The sequence below is a fragment of the Ictalurus punctatus genome, chromosome 12, assembly GCF_001660625.3.
Source record: "Ictalurus punctatus breed USDA103 chromosome 12, Coco_2.0, whole genome shotgun sequence".
In the NCBI taxonomy this organism is placed as follows: domain Eukaryota; kingdom Metazoa; phylum Chordata; class Actinopteri; order Siluriformes; family Ictaluridae; genus Ictalurus; species Ictalurus punctatus.
This window is the reverse complement of record NC_030427.2, coordinates 13,938,209-13,958,710: the sequence shown is the minus strand read 5'-3', so window position 1 is coordinate 13,958,710 and position 20,502 is coordinate 13,938,209. Positions and strand designations below refer to the sequence as shown.

At 40.1% G+C, this 20,502-nt stretch overlaps 2 protein-coding genes across 5 annotated transcripts; both read left to right on the top strand.

Moving 5' to 3' along the window:
* Window positions 1-446: 446 nt before the first annotated feature.
* On the top strand, window positions 447-12,956 carry lnpk (lunapark, ER junction formation factor). 3 transcript variants are annotated; one of them, XM_047159045.1, is made up of 14 exons: window positions 447-535; window positions 1,263-1,316; window positions 2,318-2,359; window positions 2,822-3,009; window positions 3,124-3,182; window positions 5,533-5,573; window positions 6,196-6,279; window positions 6,390-6,441; window positions 6,607-6,816; window positions 7,007-7,112; window positions 7,776-7,846; window positions 7,958-8,122; window positions 8,322-8,369; window positions 11,391-12,956. In XM_047159045.1, the coding sequence occupies exons 2-14, from the start codon at window positions 1,290-1,292 to the stop codon at window positions 11,651-11,653; spliced, it is 1,356 nt and encodes a 451-aa protein (XP_047015001.1). In that variant the 5' UTR covers window positions 447-535; window positions 1,263-1,289; the 3' UTR covers window positions 11,654-12,956. The 3 variants fall into 3 exon arrangements, with proteins under 3 accessions (XP_047015001.1, XP_017337849.1, XP_017337850.1); XM_017482360.2 differs by having other exon boundaries at window positions 8,283-8,369; XM_017482361.3 differs by lacking the exon at window positions 8,322-8,369 and having other exon boundaries at window positions 448-535.
* A 2,578-nt stretch (window positions 12,957-15,534) lies between these two features.
* Window positions 15,535-19,863, top strand: atp5mc3b (ATP synthase membrane subunit c locus 3b). Of its 2 annotated transcripts, none has more exons than XM_017482482.3 (5): window positions 15,535-15,615; window positions 15,810-15,885; window positions 17,947-18,024; window positions 18,440-18,630; window positions 19,552-19,863. In XM_017482482.3, exons 2-5 carry the CDS (start codon window positions 15,847-15,849, stop codon window positions 19,664-19,666), a joined length of 423 nt encoding a protein of 140 aa, XP_017337971.1. In that variant the 5' UTR covers window positions 15,535-15,615; window positions 15,810-15,846; the 3' UTR covers window positions 19,667-19,863. The 2 variants fall into 2 exon arrangements, with proteins under 2 accessions (XP_017337971.1, XP_017337972.1); XM_017482483.3 differs by having other exon boundaries at window positions 15,573-15,653.
* The last annotated feature ends 639 nt before the right edge of the window (window positions 19,864-20,502 follow it).

The window sequence follows — 20,502 nt, the reverse complement described above, 5'->3', positions numbered from 1 at the left end:
CTCTCTCTCTGTCTCTGTCCCAGTTATAATGACCTTTCTTGGGAATACCTAATCATACCACATCCATATACAGTCATCTGAAATGTCTCCGGATGAGATATCCCAGTGTAAACGGTTGATAGATTAGCATTTGGACATTTGTAAACACATTTAACCACACACATGCAATCTCAGAGTGTCCCCCCGCCCAGGTCTATCACACCCACACCGACTGTTAATTGAGTGAGAAGTTGAACAAAGGTGTGTCTGAGCGTGAAAACATTACAAATGTGCAGGTTCAGCAGGTTCTCCAGGACTCCGGAGGTTGGGAACCTGTGCAAACCTGTGCAAACCTGTAGCAAGCCTTCCTGCCTGTTCTCGGTTTTTAATGTAACATTAAAACCAGCTTCTTCTCAAAAAATTTTTTTATCGCTAAGACCAACCGAGGGACTTTTATTTTAAAATGATTTCCAACGCCCACTGAAACCCGGAAGTAGCTGCGTTAATTTGCTTACTTCACACGCAGCTGCTCTAACCCCTCCGTGCACTGTCCTGGGTAACTAAACATTTGATATTTTATGTTTAAATAATTCTTTCTGCGGCAATTTTATGACGCATTATGAATGTTAATCTTGCATATGTTTTGAGGTTACTAGCTATTTAAATGGCATGCCAGCTACGTAACTAGCTAGCAACGTGTAAGTGACCTAATGAAGATCAAAATATGAAATACAAATCTTTAATGTTTCCCAGTAGGTTCTGCAGAAATTCCATTTAATTATATACATAATATGTAATTTAATAATAATTATAAATATTGTAAATATTTCTCTCTCTCTGTGTGTGTGTGTGTGTGTTTATATATATATATATATATATATATATATATATATATATGTATATGTGTGTGTGTGTGTGTGTGTAAAAAATATTATTTATTATTGTGGATTGTTATATTTTCTGTCTATTTTTGTCTACTGTCTATAAACAATGTGTTTATTTTATTGTGTTATTATTAAACACAATTAGCATTAAAGGGCATAACAGCTATCACTGTGTCCTTTATTTGTCTGTCCTTTTGTCCTGTAGATAAAGAGCTGATTAGTTGTTGCTCTCTCTTTCAAAACACGTGACAAGGTGGCGCTGTAAACTGATCTAGGTCACTACAGTGTAGATTTCAAATGTAGAAGCTGTTTTATTTCATAACCTACTTAGGGCACTTGTGGAAGGAATTAGGGACTCGTTTGGGATTTCAGCTCTCTCACTTCTCTGTTATTGTCCAGGTGGTGAAGAGGAGGAGTAGTAGAGTAATGGGAGCCATCATTTCCAGGTGGAAGGTAGGCACTTTATTCCTCACACTGAGGGTTTGAACCCAAAACTCTGACTCATGCCTTGTGATTCCTTGATCCCACTTCGACCCACCTGGAAATCGATTCATCAAGTCTTTAAAGATGTCCCAGTTCTTAAAATGGAGTCAGAGGACTCAAGGAAGGAGCAGATAGGAGGCTTTTAGAGTCATTTTCAAGTATTTGTCGTAGTGCATGACATAAAAACAAAAAACACAGAACTAATTTACTTAATTAAACAAACGGTGGCTATAAATAAATTCCATGCATGTACGTTGATGAATGTGCCTCGCTCTAAAATCTGGAATGAGTCAGGAATTAATCGAATCTTGTTTAAGCAACAAACGAACAAAAAAATCAACATTTAAGCATGTAAGCAAGGAACAGTACATGCTCCTAATCAACCAGCTGTGTAACACCTCTGCTATCGATTAAATTAAATGTAAAATTCTGCTTCTCACATTTAAGGCCCTACATGATCATGCTCCCATTTACCTCACTAACCTCTTGGAGAACTATACCCCTCCCTGCTTACTGCGTTCCTCCTCAGCAGGTCTATTAGCAATACTGGACACGAACTTTAGCACTATGGGTGGAAAAGCCTGTAGTCACATTGCCCCTAAGCTCTGGAATTCACTTCACAATCACATCTGTAACTGTGAAACCATTTCAAGTTCAAAAGTTCTTTAAAAACTCATCTCTTTAGGCTTGCATATTCTCTGTGACATGATTACATAATACTTAAATATTATATATTATTATTATTGTGTGTATTTTATTTACACATGAATATTTAATTGCAGGATAATTTAGTGTATAGTAAGGTATGTATAGGCAGACCTGTTGATACTGTTAATGGAGCTGGGAAACATGAATTCAGTAAAACATTAACATGACCCTTAGATTTCTAGCATTGTTGGTTACGGTCCTTCCAAGATGGTAAATCCTGTCGGAACTTGAAACTCTGGATTTAACGCCCGACTCTCTTCCAGGCGAAACCTTCCACAGTGGAACTTCTGGAGGAGTTAGATAAGGTAAAGTCTCTTGCACTACTTGGTGTGTGTTTAAAAAAAAAACAAAAGTCATTCAGCATGTCACACTCTTTATTGGCTGTAAAATATTGTAAGGATCTTGGATTTAGAAAGTAATACGTGTCACTTCAATCCGTTGAAGTAAACTTGTCAGGATTTGTACATGGGATTAAAAAATGATGTCCTCAAAATGTTCCCTAACTCTAAAATGCCTCTAAAATCCAAATGCAGGGGTTGTGACGGTACAGTTATGATGGATATTGTAATACATGCATAATTAACATGTCGTCATATTCCTGAACCGCTGAGTGACGTTAACAAACTTTTGGATTACAGTGAAGTTGTTTTGTTATAAATCTGCTTTTTGGAGCGTCTGTGTTGATAGACTAAAGACGAATGAAATTTCTGGTTGAATCGAACGTTGTATCATATGGTGTAATGCGCCCCATTTTGTTTGTTTTGTAGGAAATTAAGGACCTGGAGGAGTTCCGTGGGAAGAACCAGCGCATGCAGAAGATATGGGTTGGCCGACTGCTCTTCTACTCGGCCACTCTGTATCTCTTCACCTGTTTGTTTGTTTATTACCTTTACCTGCCTGAAGAGTGGAGCGGCCGCCTGGTCACCGCTCTGCCTCTGATCGCCTTCCCGGCACTGTGAGCCTCGCAATCCTGCATCTTCATCCTGTGTGTGAATCAATCGTGTGCATGGCCGGTGTATGCATCCGAGCTGTACCATTTTTATGTTCTTTCTCATGTCTCTCTTTGCAGTGTGTGGTTCGCACGCAAGCTGCTCATCATCCTCTTCTCCAAACGCACAGAAAGAAACAGTGAGTTGTTTGCGAAACCGTCGTCTTGCATACTAATTAATGAATTTAATGAATAAACTGCATCGGTAAAGTTTGTCATGGCAATCTTCGATGCTGGCTTGACAAAACCAGTCTGACCGTTTGAAACTGAAGTTGAAAGACACACAGAAAGAGAAAGAAAGAAACAAAGGGTAAAAGACAGACTGGTAGAGAGAAAGATGACAAATAGAGTGATGAGTAGGAAGTCGGATGGGGTGAGAGTGTGACACTAGTAAATAGATGGAGAGAGTGTTATTAGTAGAGAGACAGAAGCAGTGAGAGAGTGATACAGGTAGACAGAAATATATAGAGAGACTGTGGGTGTATGCTATAGGTAGATTGCTAGAGAGATAGATGAAGTGAAAGTCTCTGTTACAGGTACATTGACAGATTCGGAGTTTCTGGGATGTTTGATCGTCAGCTATGGGAAAGCCATAAGTCTGATCAGTTAGAGAAAATTAGAGTAATCAGTCTGAATAGCTTGAAGGACTCTGCTGAGTTTGGTGGAAGTAGCTTGAAAGCTCATGGAGTCATAAAGGTCAAAATATTTGAATGGGAATCATTGGGAATTTTAGCTTCTGTAATGGGAAAACCGTAATTCAAATCAGTTAAAAAAGTCAAAACAACTCAAGGCAAAACAACCTGAAGGGCTGTGCTGAATTTGGTGTATGTAGCTTGAAAGGTTTAGGAGTTATAAAAGTCAGAATGTTTTAATGGAAGTCAGTGGGAATTTTGGCCATGTTTGAGCTTCAGTAACGGGCAAACCATAATTCCGATCAGTTAGAGCACACTAAGTCAGAACAGGGTAAAGGTCATTTGAACATTCAGTTTAAATTTTCTGTAGTTTATTGAAAACACATTATTTGATGTTTTAGTTTGTGAATTTAATTTATTTTTGAAAATACACACTCATTTCAAATCTGATGACTGCAACACACTCCAAAAAAGTTGGGACAGTCGACTGTTTACCACTGTGTAACATCACCTTTTCTTTAAATAACATTTATTAAGCGTTTGGGCGCTGAAGACACCAGTTGGTTAAATTTAGCAAGTGGTATTTTCCCCCATTGATCCATTATGCATTTCTTCAGCTGCGCAACTCCACAGGGTCTTCGTTGCCTTATTTTGCGCTTCATAATGCGCCACACATTCTCAATCAGAGACAGGTCAGGACTGCAGGCAGGCCGTGCTAGCACCCGCACTCTGCTTACGCAACCATGTGCTTGTAATCCTGACGGAATGTGGTTTGGCGTTGTCCTGCTCTGGATGGCAGCATATGTTGCTCCAAAATGTGTACATATCTTTCTGCATTGATGATGCCCTCACAAATGTGCAAGTTACACATGCCATGGGCACTGACACACACTATACCATGACAGATGCTGGCTTTTGGACCTGACGCTGATAACAGCTTGGACAGTACTTTTCCTCTTTGGCCCAGAGAACACGACGGCTGTTTTGTACAAAAACTGTTTTAAATGTTACTCATCAGACCACAAAACATGATTCCACTGTGTTATTGTCCATCTCAGATGAGACAGAGCCCATTGAAGTCAGCGGCGCTTCTGGACAGTGTTGATGTATGGCTTCTGCTTTGCATAGTAAAGCCTTAACTTGCATCTGTGGATGCAGCGGCGAATGGTGTTAACTGACAAAGGTTTACCAAAGTATTCCCGAGCCCATGTCAGGATATCCATTACAGACTCATGACTGTTTTTAAGACCGTGACGTCTGAGGGATTTTCGGCCTTGCCCTTTACGCTCCAGATTCTTTGAATCTTTTAATTATATTGTGCTCTGTAGAAGGTGAAATGCCCAAATTTATCTTTGGAGAATGTTATTCTCAAAGTGTTGGATTATTTGCTGACGCATCACTTGGGAGATTGGCGAGCCTCGACCCAGCCTTACTCTTGAAGGACTAGGCCTTTTTTGGAGGCTCCTTATATACTATGATTAAACAATTGCCTCACCTGTTTCACATCACCTTCTTATTTCAACTTGTCACATCACTTTTAGTCCTAAATTGCCCCGTCCCAACTTTTTTGCAACGTGTTGCATGCAACTATGCAGTTGATTAGGTTAAACCTCAAATACCTTGTCTTTATATGTTTTTTTGTTTAAATACAAGTCAAAGTACATTTACAAAATCTCTCCTCTTTGTTTTTATTAGGATTTTCCATACTGCCCCAACTTTTTCAGTATTGGGGATGTATTAATATTATTATTATTATTATTATTATTATTATTATTATTATTATTATTATTATCATTAATTGCCACCTTATAACAAAATGACATTATAATCACCAGTTCTCCCCTGTTATCTGTTTCAGATGAAAAATTAGAGGACCTAAAGTCAGAGAAAAGAAAAATAGTAAGTATTTTTCATAAATGTGCCCACATTTAGTCAGTCATGGCATGACCTTTGATGTGGGATGATTCTTGTTGAAGTTTCCATTCGGTATTTGCACGTTATAGTAATGAAATATAGAATTTATTATACAATAAATTCGTAACATGGAAGCAAAAGATAAAGAACATGACCTTTCACTTCTATGTAATCCCTGCTGGTTGTATGACACCATGAATGTTCAACGGCTCAAAATCACCCGCTTTGTCTCTGTCTCTGCAATTACTCATTTTCAAAAATGGTGTTGTTGATCAGTTGTTAATCAGATTCATGTCCTAGCAGCAGCAACAACAACAAAAAACCAAAATGTCGTACAGATTGGGGAAGGTGAGGGTTTTTAACGAGAAACCTTTACAGTTGCAGTTGAAGCAATTTTTACAAAATAGCACATAAACGTCTGTATTTTTATAAATATAATATTACTGACCAATATTTTGTGACTGGTTCACACGCTGGTCTTTTACAAATAAAAAATTACGCTCGTTCACAGAGCATGGAAATCCTTTTAGTTTGAATGAAAGCGTGGTAGTGGATGTTTTGATAACTGACAAACTAAACTGCTTACTAACCAAATTTGTCTTTCCAGCTTGAAGAGGTGATGGAAACCGAGACCTACAAAAATGCCAAGTTGATTCTGGAGAGATTCGACCTGGAGTCAAAGAACAAAGCGGTGTGTCTTAGGTTTTTTTTTTTCTCCACACAATAGCAGAGCTTTACGTTTTAAGATTGCACTTTTAAACGCGTAAGTGTTTTTATTTATGGTGTTTATCATTTTCTTAGGAAGCGGAAGCTACTCCGGTTCGACCCCAAATGACTCCCAAACCAGGACAAGGTGTATTAATCTTCTTCAGTGTGTCTCAGAATGCCACTTGCTAAAATATATTGTTCCTCAGTGTAGCAGCATTTCACTAGAAATGCGCTCCAGTGACATTTTGAACTAGTCTACAAACAAAACCGTCTCTTTGTGTATGTGAAACATACTCTGTTTTTCCTCCAGAGGTTCGGCAACGTCATGTTGCCATGGCCACGCCTGGGCCCATGTCCCGCCCCGCGCCACCTGGAGCCACTCCCCTCCGCACTGCCCCTGGTGGCCCTCCTGAGAATATCCTCGGAGCTTCAGTATCAAGTCCAGCACTGAGCAGCAGCATGGAGACGCCGCCGCAAATGAGGAGGAGTATGAGCCCTTATTCACCTGTGCTGGGAACAGGTAAGACGTGTTTCATCTTCATCCACACTATCTAATCTATGCTGCTGACGTTATGATTAGTGGTTTTAAATATATATACTCTCTCAGTCTCTCTCTCTCTCTCTCTGCTGTCTCTCTGTCTGGCTGTCTATCTCTCTCTCTCTCTGTCTCTGGTTAAATACATGATGACGATGTCACCGTCACCTTTCAGGCATGCACCCCCCAGGTCCGCCCATGGCGCGACCCATCCTCCCCCGAGAGCGCGGTGCAGTGGACCGGGTCATCGAGTACCTAGTGGGAGATGGACCTCAAAACAGGTGCTGTGATTTTACATCATTCACACAGTATACACATAGACATTAACATATGCACAGCTCTCTTGGTGTCTTACAGCCATATAATAAATAATCTCAAAATCCACACATGGGCGAGCTATGTTTAACTCCGCCCACCACTCAAACGTTTATTTAAAAAAAAAAAAAGTGATTCTAGTTTGTTTCCTATCCTAAAAAGTCAAAAACCTGCAGTAGCTGCATTAGCGAAATATACTAGTGAAAATGTAATGTATACTGTATGAGCTTGCATATATAAATATGAACAAGTTTACTGTATTTAAATTTCTGGATATGTCTAATAGTGAAAATTCACACACAAAAGTATTTCATGTTTTTGGATAAGTCTCTCACGTTACTGTATTTGATTTGTTTGAAAATATTGTAGTTATTGAAGTTTGTCCAATGTAAATACTTGAAGGAATTGTTAGGTTACATACATATGCATACGTATACATACATGTGTGTGTGTGTGTTTTTGGGTTTGATTAGGAGAAGTACACAGACATCTAATGGGATGTATCTAAAAATAAGCCAGCATTCAAAACCTAATGTGGGCAAAAATGTGGCCCATTCCTCTCTTACTCTTTCACATGGCAGGCAAAAATGTCGTTTTAATTTCTTTCTTTCTCTCTGTGTGTCTCTCAGATACGCTCTGATTTGTCAGCAATGTTTCTCACATAATGGTATGGCCTTGAAGGAGGAGTTTGAATATTTAGGTACGAGTCAAACACATCACAATGTCTATTAAATAATCTACTGTTATCATTCATTCTGTTTAGTCTATTGCCTGTGTATATGTGTGTGCACGTGCGTGTTTTTCTCGTTAGCCTTTCGCTGTGCCTACTGCTACTTCATGAACCCAGCGAGGAAGACTCGGCCACGAGCCCCCAGACTCCCCGAGTTCAACTTTGAACGCCAACTCTGCTCAGAGTCCCCTGACCTACAATCCTCAGCGGCATCAAACACTCCAGAGGATAGCGATGCCCATGAAGGTGCTCCACACACACACTTAAATTATTTACGGCAGAAGCAGGTCCTGTGCTACATCCTAAAGCGTTTTGATGTTTCGTGCCTTGTGTTTAAAGAGTGCATGAGTTCACAGTTGTTCATAGCTTCATTTGTGTGTGTGTGTGTGTGTGTGTGTGCATTTAGAAAATGTAATGTCGAGTCGTCACCCCCATTCCTCACTAGGTGTTACACCATGGAGCAAAGTTCACAGTTTCAGCCGAGACCACGCAGGTTCTATAGCTCACACCGTCACTCCTCTTACACACACACACACACACACACACCTTCCTTCTCTTGTCTCTTACACACTCAGAGCAGTCCTTCCTTACTGACACACACTCAAACATTGTCATCCTTTTGACTAGGAGTGTGCGATATGCCACAATATTTTCACAGGGCCGCGACTCTATTTTTGCATATTTGTCACAATAAATAATTTCAGATCGTCATACAAAATGTAATATATAAGACAATTTAGTAAAGGTCAAAAGATATGCAACACCTATATCACCTATGTGAAAAAGTATTTGCCCACATGTAAGATCACTTCAAAACCTCAATTTTGTTTCTTTGAACCATTCCGTGGTGGACTTGCTTTCGTGTTTCAGATCGTTATGTTGCGCTACAGCTTAATTGCACTTGACCTTCAGATCACAGACTGATAACCAGCCATTCTGCTCAAGGAATTTCTGGAAAAGAGTGGAAAAAATTTGTGGTTCTGTTAGTTGCCCAGGCCCTGAAACAGCAACGCATCCCCACACCATGACACTACCTCCACCATGGGTAATTGTTAGTATGATATGGACTGCTGGAATGGAGTTTGCTTTACGCCAGATGTCACGGTTCCACTTTCAATTCGTCAGTCCACAGAGCATTATCCCAAATGGCTCAGGGGTCATCAAGGTGTTTTTGGCAGGTGTGAGACGAGGCTTTACGTTCCTCCAGGTCGACAGTGATCATTTAAAACCTGTATTTTCAGGTTTCAGTTTATTCAGGTTGTCTTTGTCTTATATTAAATTAAGCGTGTCAAATATGCAAAAATAAAATAAGGAAAGGGGCAAATACGGTTCACTGCGCTGTATTTCACAGTATACAAGTTGTAATCGAAACTAAAAACTCTATTGACTTAAATTCAGTACATTTACTGAGGTATTTTGCACGCATAAGATATCACCTACTGGAATTTATATTTGATTATTTCATATTATTTTATCATTAGGTTTATTTTGCTACCTTATAGTCTACTTTATTGTTTTATAGTCGTGTTAAAATAAAATAAATAAATAAATAAACACGTTATAGTGAACAGTCAAGAGAAGCTGTGGCACAAATCAGCCTGTTTTAATGTCCTTTTAAAAGTAGTGTAGGATTTGTTTGGCAGTCGGTCGTAATGTTTTATATCTTCGCACGCTACTGCCGGTGTGAAGAGCGATATTGATGATTGGCTGCAGATTCGAACACCCACAAAAGCAAGACAGGTTTTCAGCGTCCTCTCCTGGGATGGTGAAGGGGTTAAAGCCGTTAATGGAGACACACCACCAGTCAGTCCACAGACACACTCATTCTCGTTCACACCACTCACAGTAAACAGTCTTAATAAACTCTTTTACGTCTTGCTAATTATTGTTCAAAATCAGCTCACATGCATGCATTCTGAAAACACTCTATTAATTCAGCGTCTGTGAAGTGTGTGTGTATACATCTAGTATAATGTATCTGTTGCTGTTCAATCTCTGTAATTAATCTTCAGTGCATGCACCTTCTCTATTTCCTCCCGGTCCTGGAGAACATTTTGGTGTTTTTTTTTCCCCCGGCTCCAAGCTCACTAAATTCGACTCATCAGCGAGTTAACAAGGTTGAACAGGGAAAGTTAAAGGGGTTAAAACACCAAAATGTGCAAGGTTGAGAAACTTTCATGAAGGCATGAGGTGTAATTGTCCCTCTGTTTACAGTGATGGTGGAATTAATTGTGATTATGGTGCTGTACTAAATCTATATAATCAGGTTTCCTACACATCCTGGGTGAAATGGATGCTACAAATGTTAGTAAGCTCCTGGAGAAGTGCCACATTGGGCTATTTTGGTTACGTCCACGTTAATCTGGATAAATTTGAAAGCGCATCTTTTTCTGGCCTGAGAAAATGAAAAACAATGACTTATTGTTTGGGTTATTGTTTGTCAAATGGGTCACGTGACTGCATTTATAAACAAACAAGATGGTGGACGATGTTGTACTGCAGTCGTTTTTTACACATGCGCAGTATTGGGATGTAAGCGTTTTCAGACGTTTGATGGACGAGCAATTTTTGGAATATGTTTGAAAACACCAGTGTAGACGGAGAACGTTTTAAAATGAAAATGCAGTTTGCTATCCAGATTAATGTGGACGTAAGGTAAGGCAGTCGTTTTGCGTATTTTACATTACTAAATGTTCAGTTATGTATAATTCCTTGCTCTGGATAAGCACCTAACATGACTGCTGCCAACAGTTACCTTAGAATGCTTAACTGATAAGATAATGACTACCTTACAGCTATATACTAGTCAATTTAATGTGGTTATGTTTTATTTTGTAGCTGACTTTGATGTGGGGAGATTAAATATATAAGCATACTTCTCTCTCTCTTATTATTTTTTAAACTTTTTTTTATATTATGATGTCCTGCTCCGTCACTGGGTAGAGTAACACGCTCAGCGGAAAGCGCTATCTCCTGGATACTTGAGCTCAAGGACACTCGTGATTGGCTAGTTTCACTATGATTGACATGGGATGGAGAGCATGCCCCTCCCACTCAGAGAGCACGGCCAGTTTTGCTCCTGGACGTGAACTGTTACGGGGTTTCATCTCACGATGTCCTGATGATAGGGCGAAAACTTTTATCATTCACCACTCGGGATCCTCTGTTGACTTTTTACCAGCAGAATCCCATTTAATCTAATCTGATATAATAAAAAATATATTTGTAAAGCAGACCGGACAGGCACAATTCCTATATGTTTTTATAGGATTGTTTTAGTACATTTCTTGAAATCTTATGTAGTGAGTTAGTAAAGCCGTAATAGTTATGTATTGTCCTGGAGATAATTTCCTAAAATCTGTTGGACCTCAATGCCTTCTCTGTCCGCGCCACTGATCTTTGATCCTGCATGCTGTTTTCTTTTTTTAAAAATTAATAAATCTGAAATTCCCTCGCCTCTGCGTCTTTACCCGGTTTGCTTATATCACTGACATTAATAATGATGTCATCATAGATGACGTGGAGCCCGCTGCCTCTGCCGACAAACCAGAGCCGGATGTAGACCAGGCCCCGCCCACTAGTGACAGAGGAGAGGATTTGCCCTGCTCTGAGGAAGGCTCTGCCCCCAGAGGAGAGGACTTGCCCTGCCCTGAAGAAGACACCGCCCCAAGAGGTGAGGACATGCCCCGCCCTGTGGAAGGCTCCACCCCCTGTGAGGAAATAGAATCCGATCTAAGTTCAGCTGCAGCTCTGGATGCTCCAAATGCTATGCTTTGAATTTTATTTGCAAGTTTTAAGCGGCCTTTAATTTATTTCCTTTTGCTGAAATGTATTTGCACTAGATTGTTTTTTGCCAAGTTCTAGTATTACCTGAAAAGAAACAAAAAAAACGTGCACTCCTTTGAGCTTTGGTATCTACTGTGTATTGTATTTAACACCGTCTAACTAACCACTGGGAGGTTCTGTAAACCTGGAACTGTCTAAATAAAAGAGAGTTAGGAGTGTGTGTGTGTGGGAGTCAGCGAGTGTGTGTGTGTGTTAAAGAGCTGTGACGGTGTCATTTTAATCCCAACTCTACAGAAGTGTTGAGGAAAGCAGATTTTTAAAATATGGCCGGTTAGTATCAGAGTCAGTATGATGATTTATTATTTTTTTAATAGGCTTTAAGTTTAGAGAATTTTGCTCCATTTTTGTTTAGACGGATTATTGTGTGGTATTATTTCTTTTGTTTACAGTTTCGGGTTAAACGTGTCAGCTATTTCGATCAGTTTGCCAGTTGCACTCATTTAAGTTTTACTGTTATCCGTCTTGATTGTGTTCTGATTATTTTGAAATGCTTATGGGTATTTTTAAAAATGTTTGGTGCCTTTTATGTAAAATGTAAAAAAAAAAAAAAAGAAAAATAACGAGCATTGCTGGGACTCAGAACATATTTACACCTGATCGTTTCATGATTGTGTCCTGATGCGATGATCGCTGTATGACATGTTAATATCCTTTGCAAATCTGCCAACTTCTTCTTATTCCTTATTATCCGTTTGCTTTATGGAAAAGGTTGCTGCATCAATAACTGGGTCGTAACATGGTGTTATGGATGTAATTACACTTAGATAACATTTACACCTGAGCATTTCTACATCAAATAATCTGGATGTTCAAGGCGCATGAAATGATGAGGCGTAAACAAAGTCAAGGGCTAGTTTAAACTGCTACTAAAAAGGCTACACGGCAAGACTCGACGCCAGAAGCTTCTGAGCAACTATAGTGCGCCAAATAAAATGTGCAGTGCATGTGTTTACTATAGTGTTCGTTAGCACATCGAAATCAAGCTGTGGTGTCGTTTCAGTCGCTTGTGATCGAGGTTTCCTAGTAAATATGTAATTTGGTCTTGGTGTCTGATTATGAATTTCGTATTAGAAGATCCTCCCAGCTGTTCTACACTACCATGTTGTGTTTCTATAGTACACAGTTAGCACATGGAAAAACTGCAGCTTTTATTTAGTGTAATTTCTGTCTCGGTGCACGCAGAACCTCGATAACTGTCTGTCTGTGCACACAATAAAGGTCCTTTTCTAAACCATGTCTTTTCTCAGACTCTGTGTGTGTAATTTAGATGTAGATCTGACTTGAGCAGGTCAAACATCATCTGTCTGTTGTGTATCAGAGGCTTTGTAATTTTCCCCATGGTGACAGTGGCATTTGGTCACAGTCAAAGGCAAGTTTCTGCAAAATGAAAAAAATATATTGATCAGTTTGAATCATTTTTGCCCCCCTTTTTTAAAAAAAGAAGAATAAAAGAAAGCACCAAATTAATTGAGTGATTTTTGTGACAAAAGATAAATATTTCCTATGGTTGTTTGGACAATTTGTAGTGTGTAATGTACGTTACCATTCAAATGTTTGGAATCATTTAGAAATTGCCCTGTTTTTGAAAGAAAGTCACCATTGTTTCAATAAAAATAACATTAGACTGATCAGAAATACAGTACAGACATTGTTGATGTCCTAGATAACTGTTATAGCTGTGAACAGCTGGTTTTAAATGGAATATCTTCAGACATCATCTTATCGTGTTAAATAGCTAATTCATCATTAGAAAATCCTTGTTCGTTACATTCATTATTTGACTGTGTGACTTTCTGGGTTCGATTAGGGCCAGGAAAAAGGGCTTTCTTCAGAAACTTGCTCGTCTATTGTTGATTTGAACACAACATGTTTGATAAACAGACGCCTCACAGGTCCTCAGCTAGCAGCTTTATTAAACAGTACCAGCAAAACACTAGTCCCATCTTCAACAGTGAAGAGGTGACTGTGGGATGCTGGCCTTCTTCTGACTGGCCAATAAAATGAAAGGGTTCAAATGGGCAAAAGAACACAGACACTGGGTGGAGGTATTTGAGGTTTGAATTGCAGACAAGAACATTTCCGAGGCACCGAACAAGTGAAAAGATGCTGGAGGAGGGATTGACACCAGCTGTCAAGCGTGGTGGTGGAAAAGTGATGGCCTGGGGCTGCTTTGGTTCTGGTAAAGTAGGAGATCTTTACAGGATAAAAAGCATCTCCACCGATTAATGGAGATGCGTGATTGAACAATATGCCTTGATTGGAGCCAATCTTTCAACAGGACAATGACATAAAGCACTGCTCCAAATTATGCAAAACTTATTTAGGTTCAGGTTCAGCTGGAAATCTAATTAATTGGCCAGAGCAATCACCTTAATTGAGGTGTTATTGGATTGTTTTTGCAACTTGACCGTATGGCACGAAAGAAATTGCCCAGCAAGCCAATCCAGCTTGTGGGTGGTGCTTCAGGAAGCATGGAGTGAAATTTCTGCAGATTACCTCAACAAAAGCTACAGCTTGAATGCCAAAGGTCTACAGAGCTGTAATTGCTGCAAATGGACGATTCTTTGATGAAAGCAAAGTTTGAAACACTTTAAACATAAATCATTATTTCTAACCTTGTCAGTGCCATCCATCCACTTATCCTACACAGGGTCACGGGGAGCCTGGAGCCTATCCCAGGGAACTCGTGGAACAAGGCAGGGGACACCATGGTCGAGGTGCCCCCTATTTCAGGGCACAACGACACACGATGGACAATTTAGACATGCCAATCAGCCTACAGTTCCTACAAGTGGGAATCGAACCCCCAAACATGGAGGTGCGGGGCAAACGTGCTCTCCACTAAATCACTAATAGATCATATTTTCTATTCATTTCGGAATGCATCTGATGAAACAAGTATGAGTTTCATGACATTTTCTGAGTGATTCCAAACATTTGAATACTCGAAGGGTGCTGATATTTCTGGGTATTACTGTATACTTTGAAATGCTATGGAAAATCCTGAACACATTGATCATTTGTATCTGTGTAAACACAGTTTGTAATGAATAAATGAACCACAGACAGCTTTTTAAAGTAACAGAGCTGATACTTACTGATGGAGAAGGTGATCTCTGATCTGTGTTACACTGAGGAGTTTTGTATATATGGGCCAAAGACACACCGTAGTTGCGTATTAAAGAAAGAACAGACAAATATGAGGTGAAAATCAATCTCATAATTCTGCCTGGGAGGAAAGAAAACTGTGATTTTCTTTACTTCTGACTCCATGGCTTTGGAAGCCAGTCACCAATTTCGACCTCGGTTTTGACATTACACTGACCTTTTAATAGACCATATTTCATGTGCTTGTGTGTTCATTTGCTATTTGAGATGAACTCAAATGTATTATGATCATTAAACACCATCTAGAAAATATAAAAGCTATATAAAGTGTTGAAAGGTCACACATCTGGGGTTTTTTTTAGTAGTTAATAGTTTAATGTCTCATTTGTAGTACTGTCATTATTTATATATTAATTTATACTTGAAACAACTCAAAAATCTCATTTTAATACATTTCAAGTCCTTGAAAAAAAAAACCAACCAAACAAAAAACATGATTTTGCATTGCTGCATTTGTCAATTAGGGCTTCTAATAAAGTTTCTACGGAGTGACCTTCAGTGACGCATAGCGTCACGCGATAAGTCCCGCCTCGTGCACTGGGATTGGTTGTAGGATCAACGCACGGGTAGTGAAAGCCAGCACACTCTTTAACCAATCGTGGTGTAGAAGACGGGACTTATCAAAGTGCAGCTGCCTTGTCGGAACGCCCATCATCCGGGTCTTTCGTTAAATAGAGTGCCGCACATGCGCAGTGGGTCCTCAGCGGTACGACCTCTGCAGCCGGGTAAGTGAAGGAGAGCTGAGCGGAAGTCTCACGATCTGGTACAATCTTTTTGCTTTTAGCTATCTCCTGGTGCTTGTTTGATGCTGGTTATATTCTGAGGGCGGTTTTGCATGTCTAATGGTCTGTATTCTCATGCAGCTGCGTGGTTTTCGAAGTGGAAACTGATTGACCTTTTAACCGTTGTCTTTGCACAGATACGGGTTCGAGTGGATTGAAGCGATCAGATACAAAATGTACGCCTGCGCTAAATTCGTGTCCTCCTCTGCACTGGTAAGTGTGTTTTAATATTTCACACTTCCGTTTCCTCGACACTACTGTCCCACTAGCTTTGCGTATGCTAAGGCTAGCGATAATGCTAAGGCTAGCGATAATGCTAAGGCTAGCGATAATGCTAAGGGTAGCGATAATGCTAAGGGTAGCGATAATGCTAAGGGTAGCGATAATGCTAATGCTAGCGGTAATGCTAGTGCACCGTTCATAAATTCAAGGTCATTTCAGCAGTCGGCGCCTTAAGCATTGTCATGGAGATGCTGTTTGAGTTAAAAAGACAACTTTTTAAACATATCTTCCTGTCCAAAATCATATCTAGGCTGCGTTTTATTTAATTCAGGCCTCAATGGTGCTAAAGTCCTTAATGACAGTTCGGCTAGTTTAAATCTAGCTAGCTGAAGACATAAGGACTAAATGCTTCCTGAATAAACAGGACAAGTTTGGTGATTTGTCTGGACTTCAGTATGAGTGTTCTGGTAGGAAATTATAGAAGCCTTTGTAGCTGTTAGGAAGTTAGGACCACCCACTTCACTAATGTCTTGCAGTTAGGAGCCCTATTGGGATGGGATTAGTTGAACAGTACAGGGGGAAAACGTAGCTCTTGTCAGGGTGTGTCTCAATCTGCTCCCTAGGTGGTGAATCAGTTGGTGCGATGGTAATCACCTTTGAGCACTACATGTTGGGACTCTGATGGTTCAATTTCTGGAGACATGACTACCTACTCGCGTCGTTAAATATCACCACTGGCAGTTTTTCCTGACAGCAGGCAGGACTGATGTCTGTCGTATAGATTTGTTTGCTTAATCGCATGCGTTTGATACTTCAAGCAGGATCGTAGGCTGCAGTAGTTAATGTATTTTTTTTATTAATTTTTTTTTAAAAATCCACTTAAAACAAGTTTAGACTCAAACTGTTTATAGAATGTCAAATAAAGTGAAAGATTGCTGACGTAAGAAATCATTTGAGAGATGAAACGATAACCAGCTACTTGCATCTGTAGACGAAGTTGGTGAGTTCGTCCGCCATATAAAAAATTTTTTTAAAAATTGAGCTGAGAAGTTTCTGAAAATAGGATGACCTTTCCACTAAGGGAACATGGTGAGCATCGATGGTGTGAGCTCCTTGGTTTTTGTGGTCTTTTAAAATGGCTGCCTCCCTGATCAGTGCTCTGATTGCTGAACTAGGGAGCTGATTTGAGGCGTACCCTGAATGGACGTGTTGGTAAAGGGTGCGTTATGCACTGTGTGAAAAGAATGAAGGCTTCAAAGTGTAAAGATGGCTTTCTACTCCGTTTGATATGTCACATGTGACGAGTGTAAAAGGAGTTATTTTAAAATGCAGTGTTTTAAAAGGTAATGTCAGGAATGGAACTATCCTTGGGTGTGGCCATGCCCCCCTTCACACACACCAAGCTTATGATAAAGTTCAAAACCACCTGTTTGTATTAAAGTGAAGTAGAGATGCATCTCTTGTCTGTGCAGATCGATCAAAATTTTTGCTGAAAATGTTTGTACTCTGAGAAACTTGACCTCTGACACAGAGCAGTCGTTCAGCTCAGAATTCCAAATCCACCACTTGGGTGTCGTCCTCAGGAATATGGCTGTGTACTGTAGTCAGAATAAACAGGATTTCACTTTGTATCTATTACTGCTTGGTGAAATGTTTGACTTGGTGTGTTGCTTTTGTTTTGTGGAAAAAAGTATTTTAAGAATTTTATAAGTTTAGATTTGTAACATAATTTGCTTTCAATTCAATTAGACCATCGTGACAGTTTTCCCAAGCGAAGCCAAACAAGAAGGTCGGGTCTGGTTTCTCATCAATAATCACACGCGTTCAGTAGATCTTTATACACTTATCAAAGCTTTGACTTTGCATTTAACGTCAGTGTTTTTCTGAATCTCCTTTGGGTGAAAATTGTCTTTTGAACGAATACACTGATTGTAGCATAGAGTATGTCTGGGAAAGCTAATCCTATACTAATGCTACTTGATGTTTTCTAGCACTCGTGTTCATTTCATAAGCCGTCCATCAACATGCGATCTTGTTCTTGTCTCTCCCCAGGTCCGCTCTGGCTCGAGGGCGCTGTACAGACCCCTCTCTGCCTCCGTGCTGTCCAGGCCAGATGGCAAATCTGCAGAGGTGAGTTCAGCCTGCTTTGACCCCCCCTTTGTTCATGGTGTGAAACGGGTTCAGGTTTTTTGTCTAGCTTGTTTAACGATTGTGCGATGCAGCTTTACACACATCTGGCTGTAGATCTGTAAATGAGCAAGTCAGAGGTGATGGTGTTGAAGAAACCTTGAGTGGCAGCAGACTAGAACGAGAATCCCTTCTGGGACATGGTGGGATTATTAATCATTACTGTATCCTGGTGAGATACACATCCACCTGGGTATTTAAGGTTTTTGTGACGTGCCAACCATCCACAGCAGCAGAAAGTCGGTCTAAATATGTTTAGCACGAAAGTTTTCATTTGTTCATGTCAAACGGTGTGGCTTTATTGAAGTTCGGGGTGATCCTTTTGGATGTTCCTCACTATCGCTGTTCCTCACACTAGGCCTGCCCAGTCCTCCTGCCTCAGAGCGCCGTATCCCAGGTCGCACTGAGGGGCTTCCAGACCAGCGCAGTGAGCCGTGACATCGACACAGCCGCCAAGTTCATCGGCGCCGGAGCTGCCACAGTCGGAGTGGCCGGATCAGGAGCTGGAATCGGGACTGTGTTCGGAAGCCTGATCATCGGATATGCCAGGTACGGCTTGAGCCAGAGTTTTGCATAGAATAAATGTGGCTTTAACCAAACTTCAGCAGGAAAACGACTTGCTCAATTAGTGACTTCATAATACATGACTGGGGTGAACCCCCACTCATCAAAAAAAACTAAATCCATGAAGAAGCTCCGCCATTAGGTTTACGTGCAACTCTGTTTCTCTAGGGCAAGTCGGCCCATCAGAGTGTAAACCCCAACAACCCTGCATTCCTTTTCATTTAAAGACAATGTGAAAAGTGATGCAAACACAAAATGGCTGTCAGGAGAAATATGATAAATCATTAATTGTAATTAAACCCAGTAATGAGCTTTGTCTGCTGTCCTCTCAATACGTTGTCGCTAATTAGGCTTTAGAAATTGTTCATGTAATCCTCTTGTGAGCAGTCTGCTCAGCTACAGTGTTGAGCAAAACATGGAGCTGAATTAACAGCACATCCCTCAACACCATTCAGTCAAGAAAGTTGTGTGTTTTGTAAAAAAAAAAAAAAAATTAATAATAAATAAATAAAATTAATTCTTGCAAACAGTGCTTACTTTTTTAAACCACTTGATGATCTGTGTATAATGCAGTATATATTTAGTGTGAATATGAATATCCAATTTGAAGTTATTTTATAGTTTGATATCAGGTTCTTTAACTTCAATAACTGGCTGTAAACTAGCTCTCCTTCCCCTGCGACAGGCTCCCTGCAGCCCTGTGTAGATAAGCAGTACCGATAATGGAAGGATGGATGGACACCTTGTATAGTGCTTGAAAAGTCCTGGAATTTCATTATGAGGAATCTGTATGGACCCTTATTGCTGTGTGTTCGTATGTGTTGTGTAGGTGATCTGCTGATCCTCGTTCTGACCAGCATGTGAAGTATTTGACCAATGTTCTCGTGCTCTCTGTCCCCCATTCAGGAACCCGTCTCTGAAGCAGCAGCTGTTCTCCTACGCCATCCTGGGGTTCGCTCTGTCCGAGGCCATGGGGCTGTTCTGTTTGATGGTTGCTTTCCTCATCCTGTTCGCCATGTAAAGTCTGCGCCGTCTTCCCCCGGGCTGTGACAACCCTCAGAGTCTTGTCTGAGAGTTGTGTGTGTCGGTGTCATGACAGTTGTACATTTTTTCCAGGTTCTTGTTGTGGATGGCTGACAGACTAAATGGAAGAGCATGTATTGTAAAAATGTATTCAATTACAGAATTAAAATACATGTATTTCACTATTTAAAACAATTGTGGGGTTTTTATTTATTGATTTTATTTTTAATTTAACCTCAGGGTGAGTTGCTTTTTATGTTAACATGAGCATGTTTACTTGAGTCATGCCCTCTTTTCTTCATAGTCTTTGGAAGCCTAAGATGTGATTTGTGCCTAAAGAGCAAATTATAATTGTGGGATGGTAAGTCAGTCTCTCTCTGTCTCTGTCTCTCTCTCTCTCCACTAGTTTGACATGCTCCTCGATGGCTGCTGTGATCAAACTTGTTTTTTTACCCCCGTGATCTTAGTGTGACATGGCTTACAGGGGATCATGTTCGTGCAGTCGCAAAAGACTATTAAAAATCGTAGTTTGTACCCAGCTTAAGGTACGTGTCTCTACTGATCAAGGTTCTTGAGCAGAAGAAGCTAGAGTGACTGTATTGTAAGCATGAACCTGGAATGATTAAGGCACAGTGACTACCATGTGCATCAAGTTAAATTTGAGGTACATATTTGGATTACAGCAATATTCCCAATATGATGTTTGTGTACATTCATCAGAATATTCCTGTATACATGGTGGTTCTAAGTATGCTGAAGTTGTCTTTCTTAAATACCTAGCCTAATCTGTTAGCACCCAAAATTCCTTGTGGCCTGAGCGTGTGCGTATATCTC

Coding starts and splice junctions, on each gene's coding strand:
- lnpk (XM_017482360.2), top strand. CDS start 1,290: ATGGGAGCCATCATTTCCAGGTGGAAG. Junction 6,280..6,389: donor TGGAGTCAAAGAACAAAGCG/GTGTGTCTTAGG, acceptor TCATTTTCTTAG/GAAGCGGAAGCTACTCCGGT. Junction 7,113..7,775: donor GGAGATGGACCTCAAAACAG/GTGCTGTGATTT, acceptor TGTGTCTCTCAG/ATACGCTCTGATTTGTCAGC.
- atp5mc3b (XM_017482482.3), top strand. CDS start 15,847: ATGTACGCCTGCGCTAAATTCGTGTCCTCCTCTGCACTG. Junction 18,025..18,439: donor CAGATGGCAAATCTGCAGAG/GTGAGTTCAGCC, acceptor TCCTCACACTAG/GCCTGCCCAGTCCTCCTGCC. Junction 18,631..19,551: donor CTGATCATCGGATATGCCAG/GTACGGCTTGAG, acceptor TCCCCCATTCAG/GAACCCGTCTCTGAAGCAGC.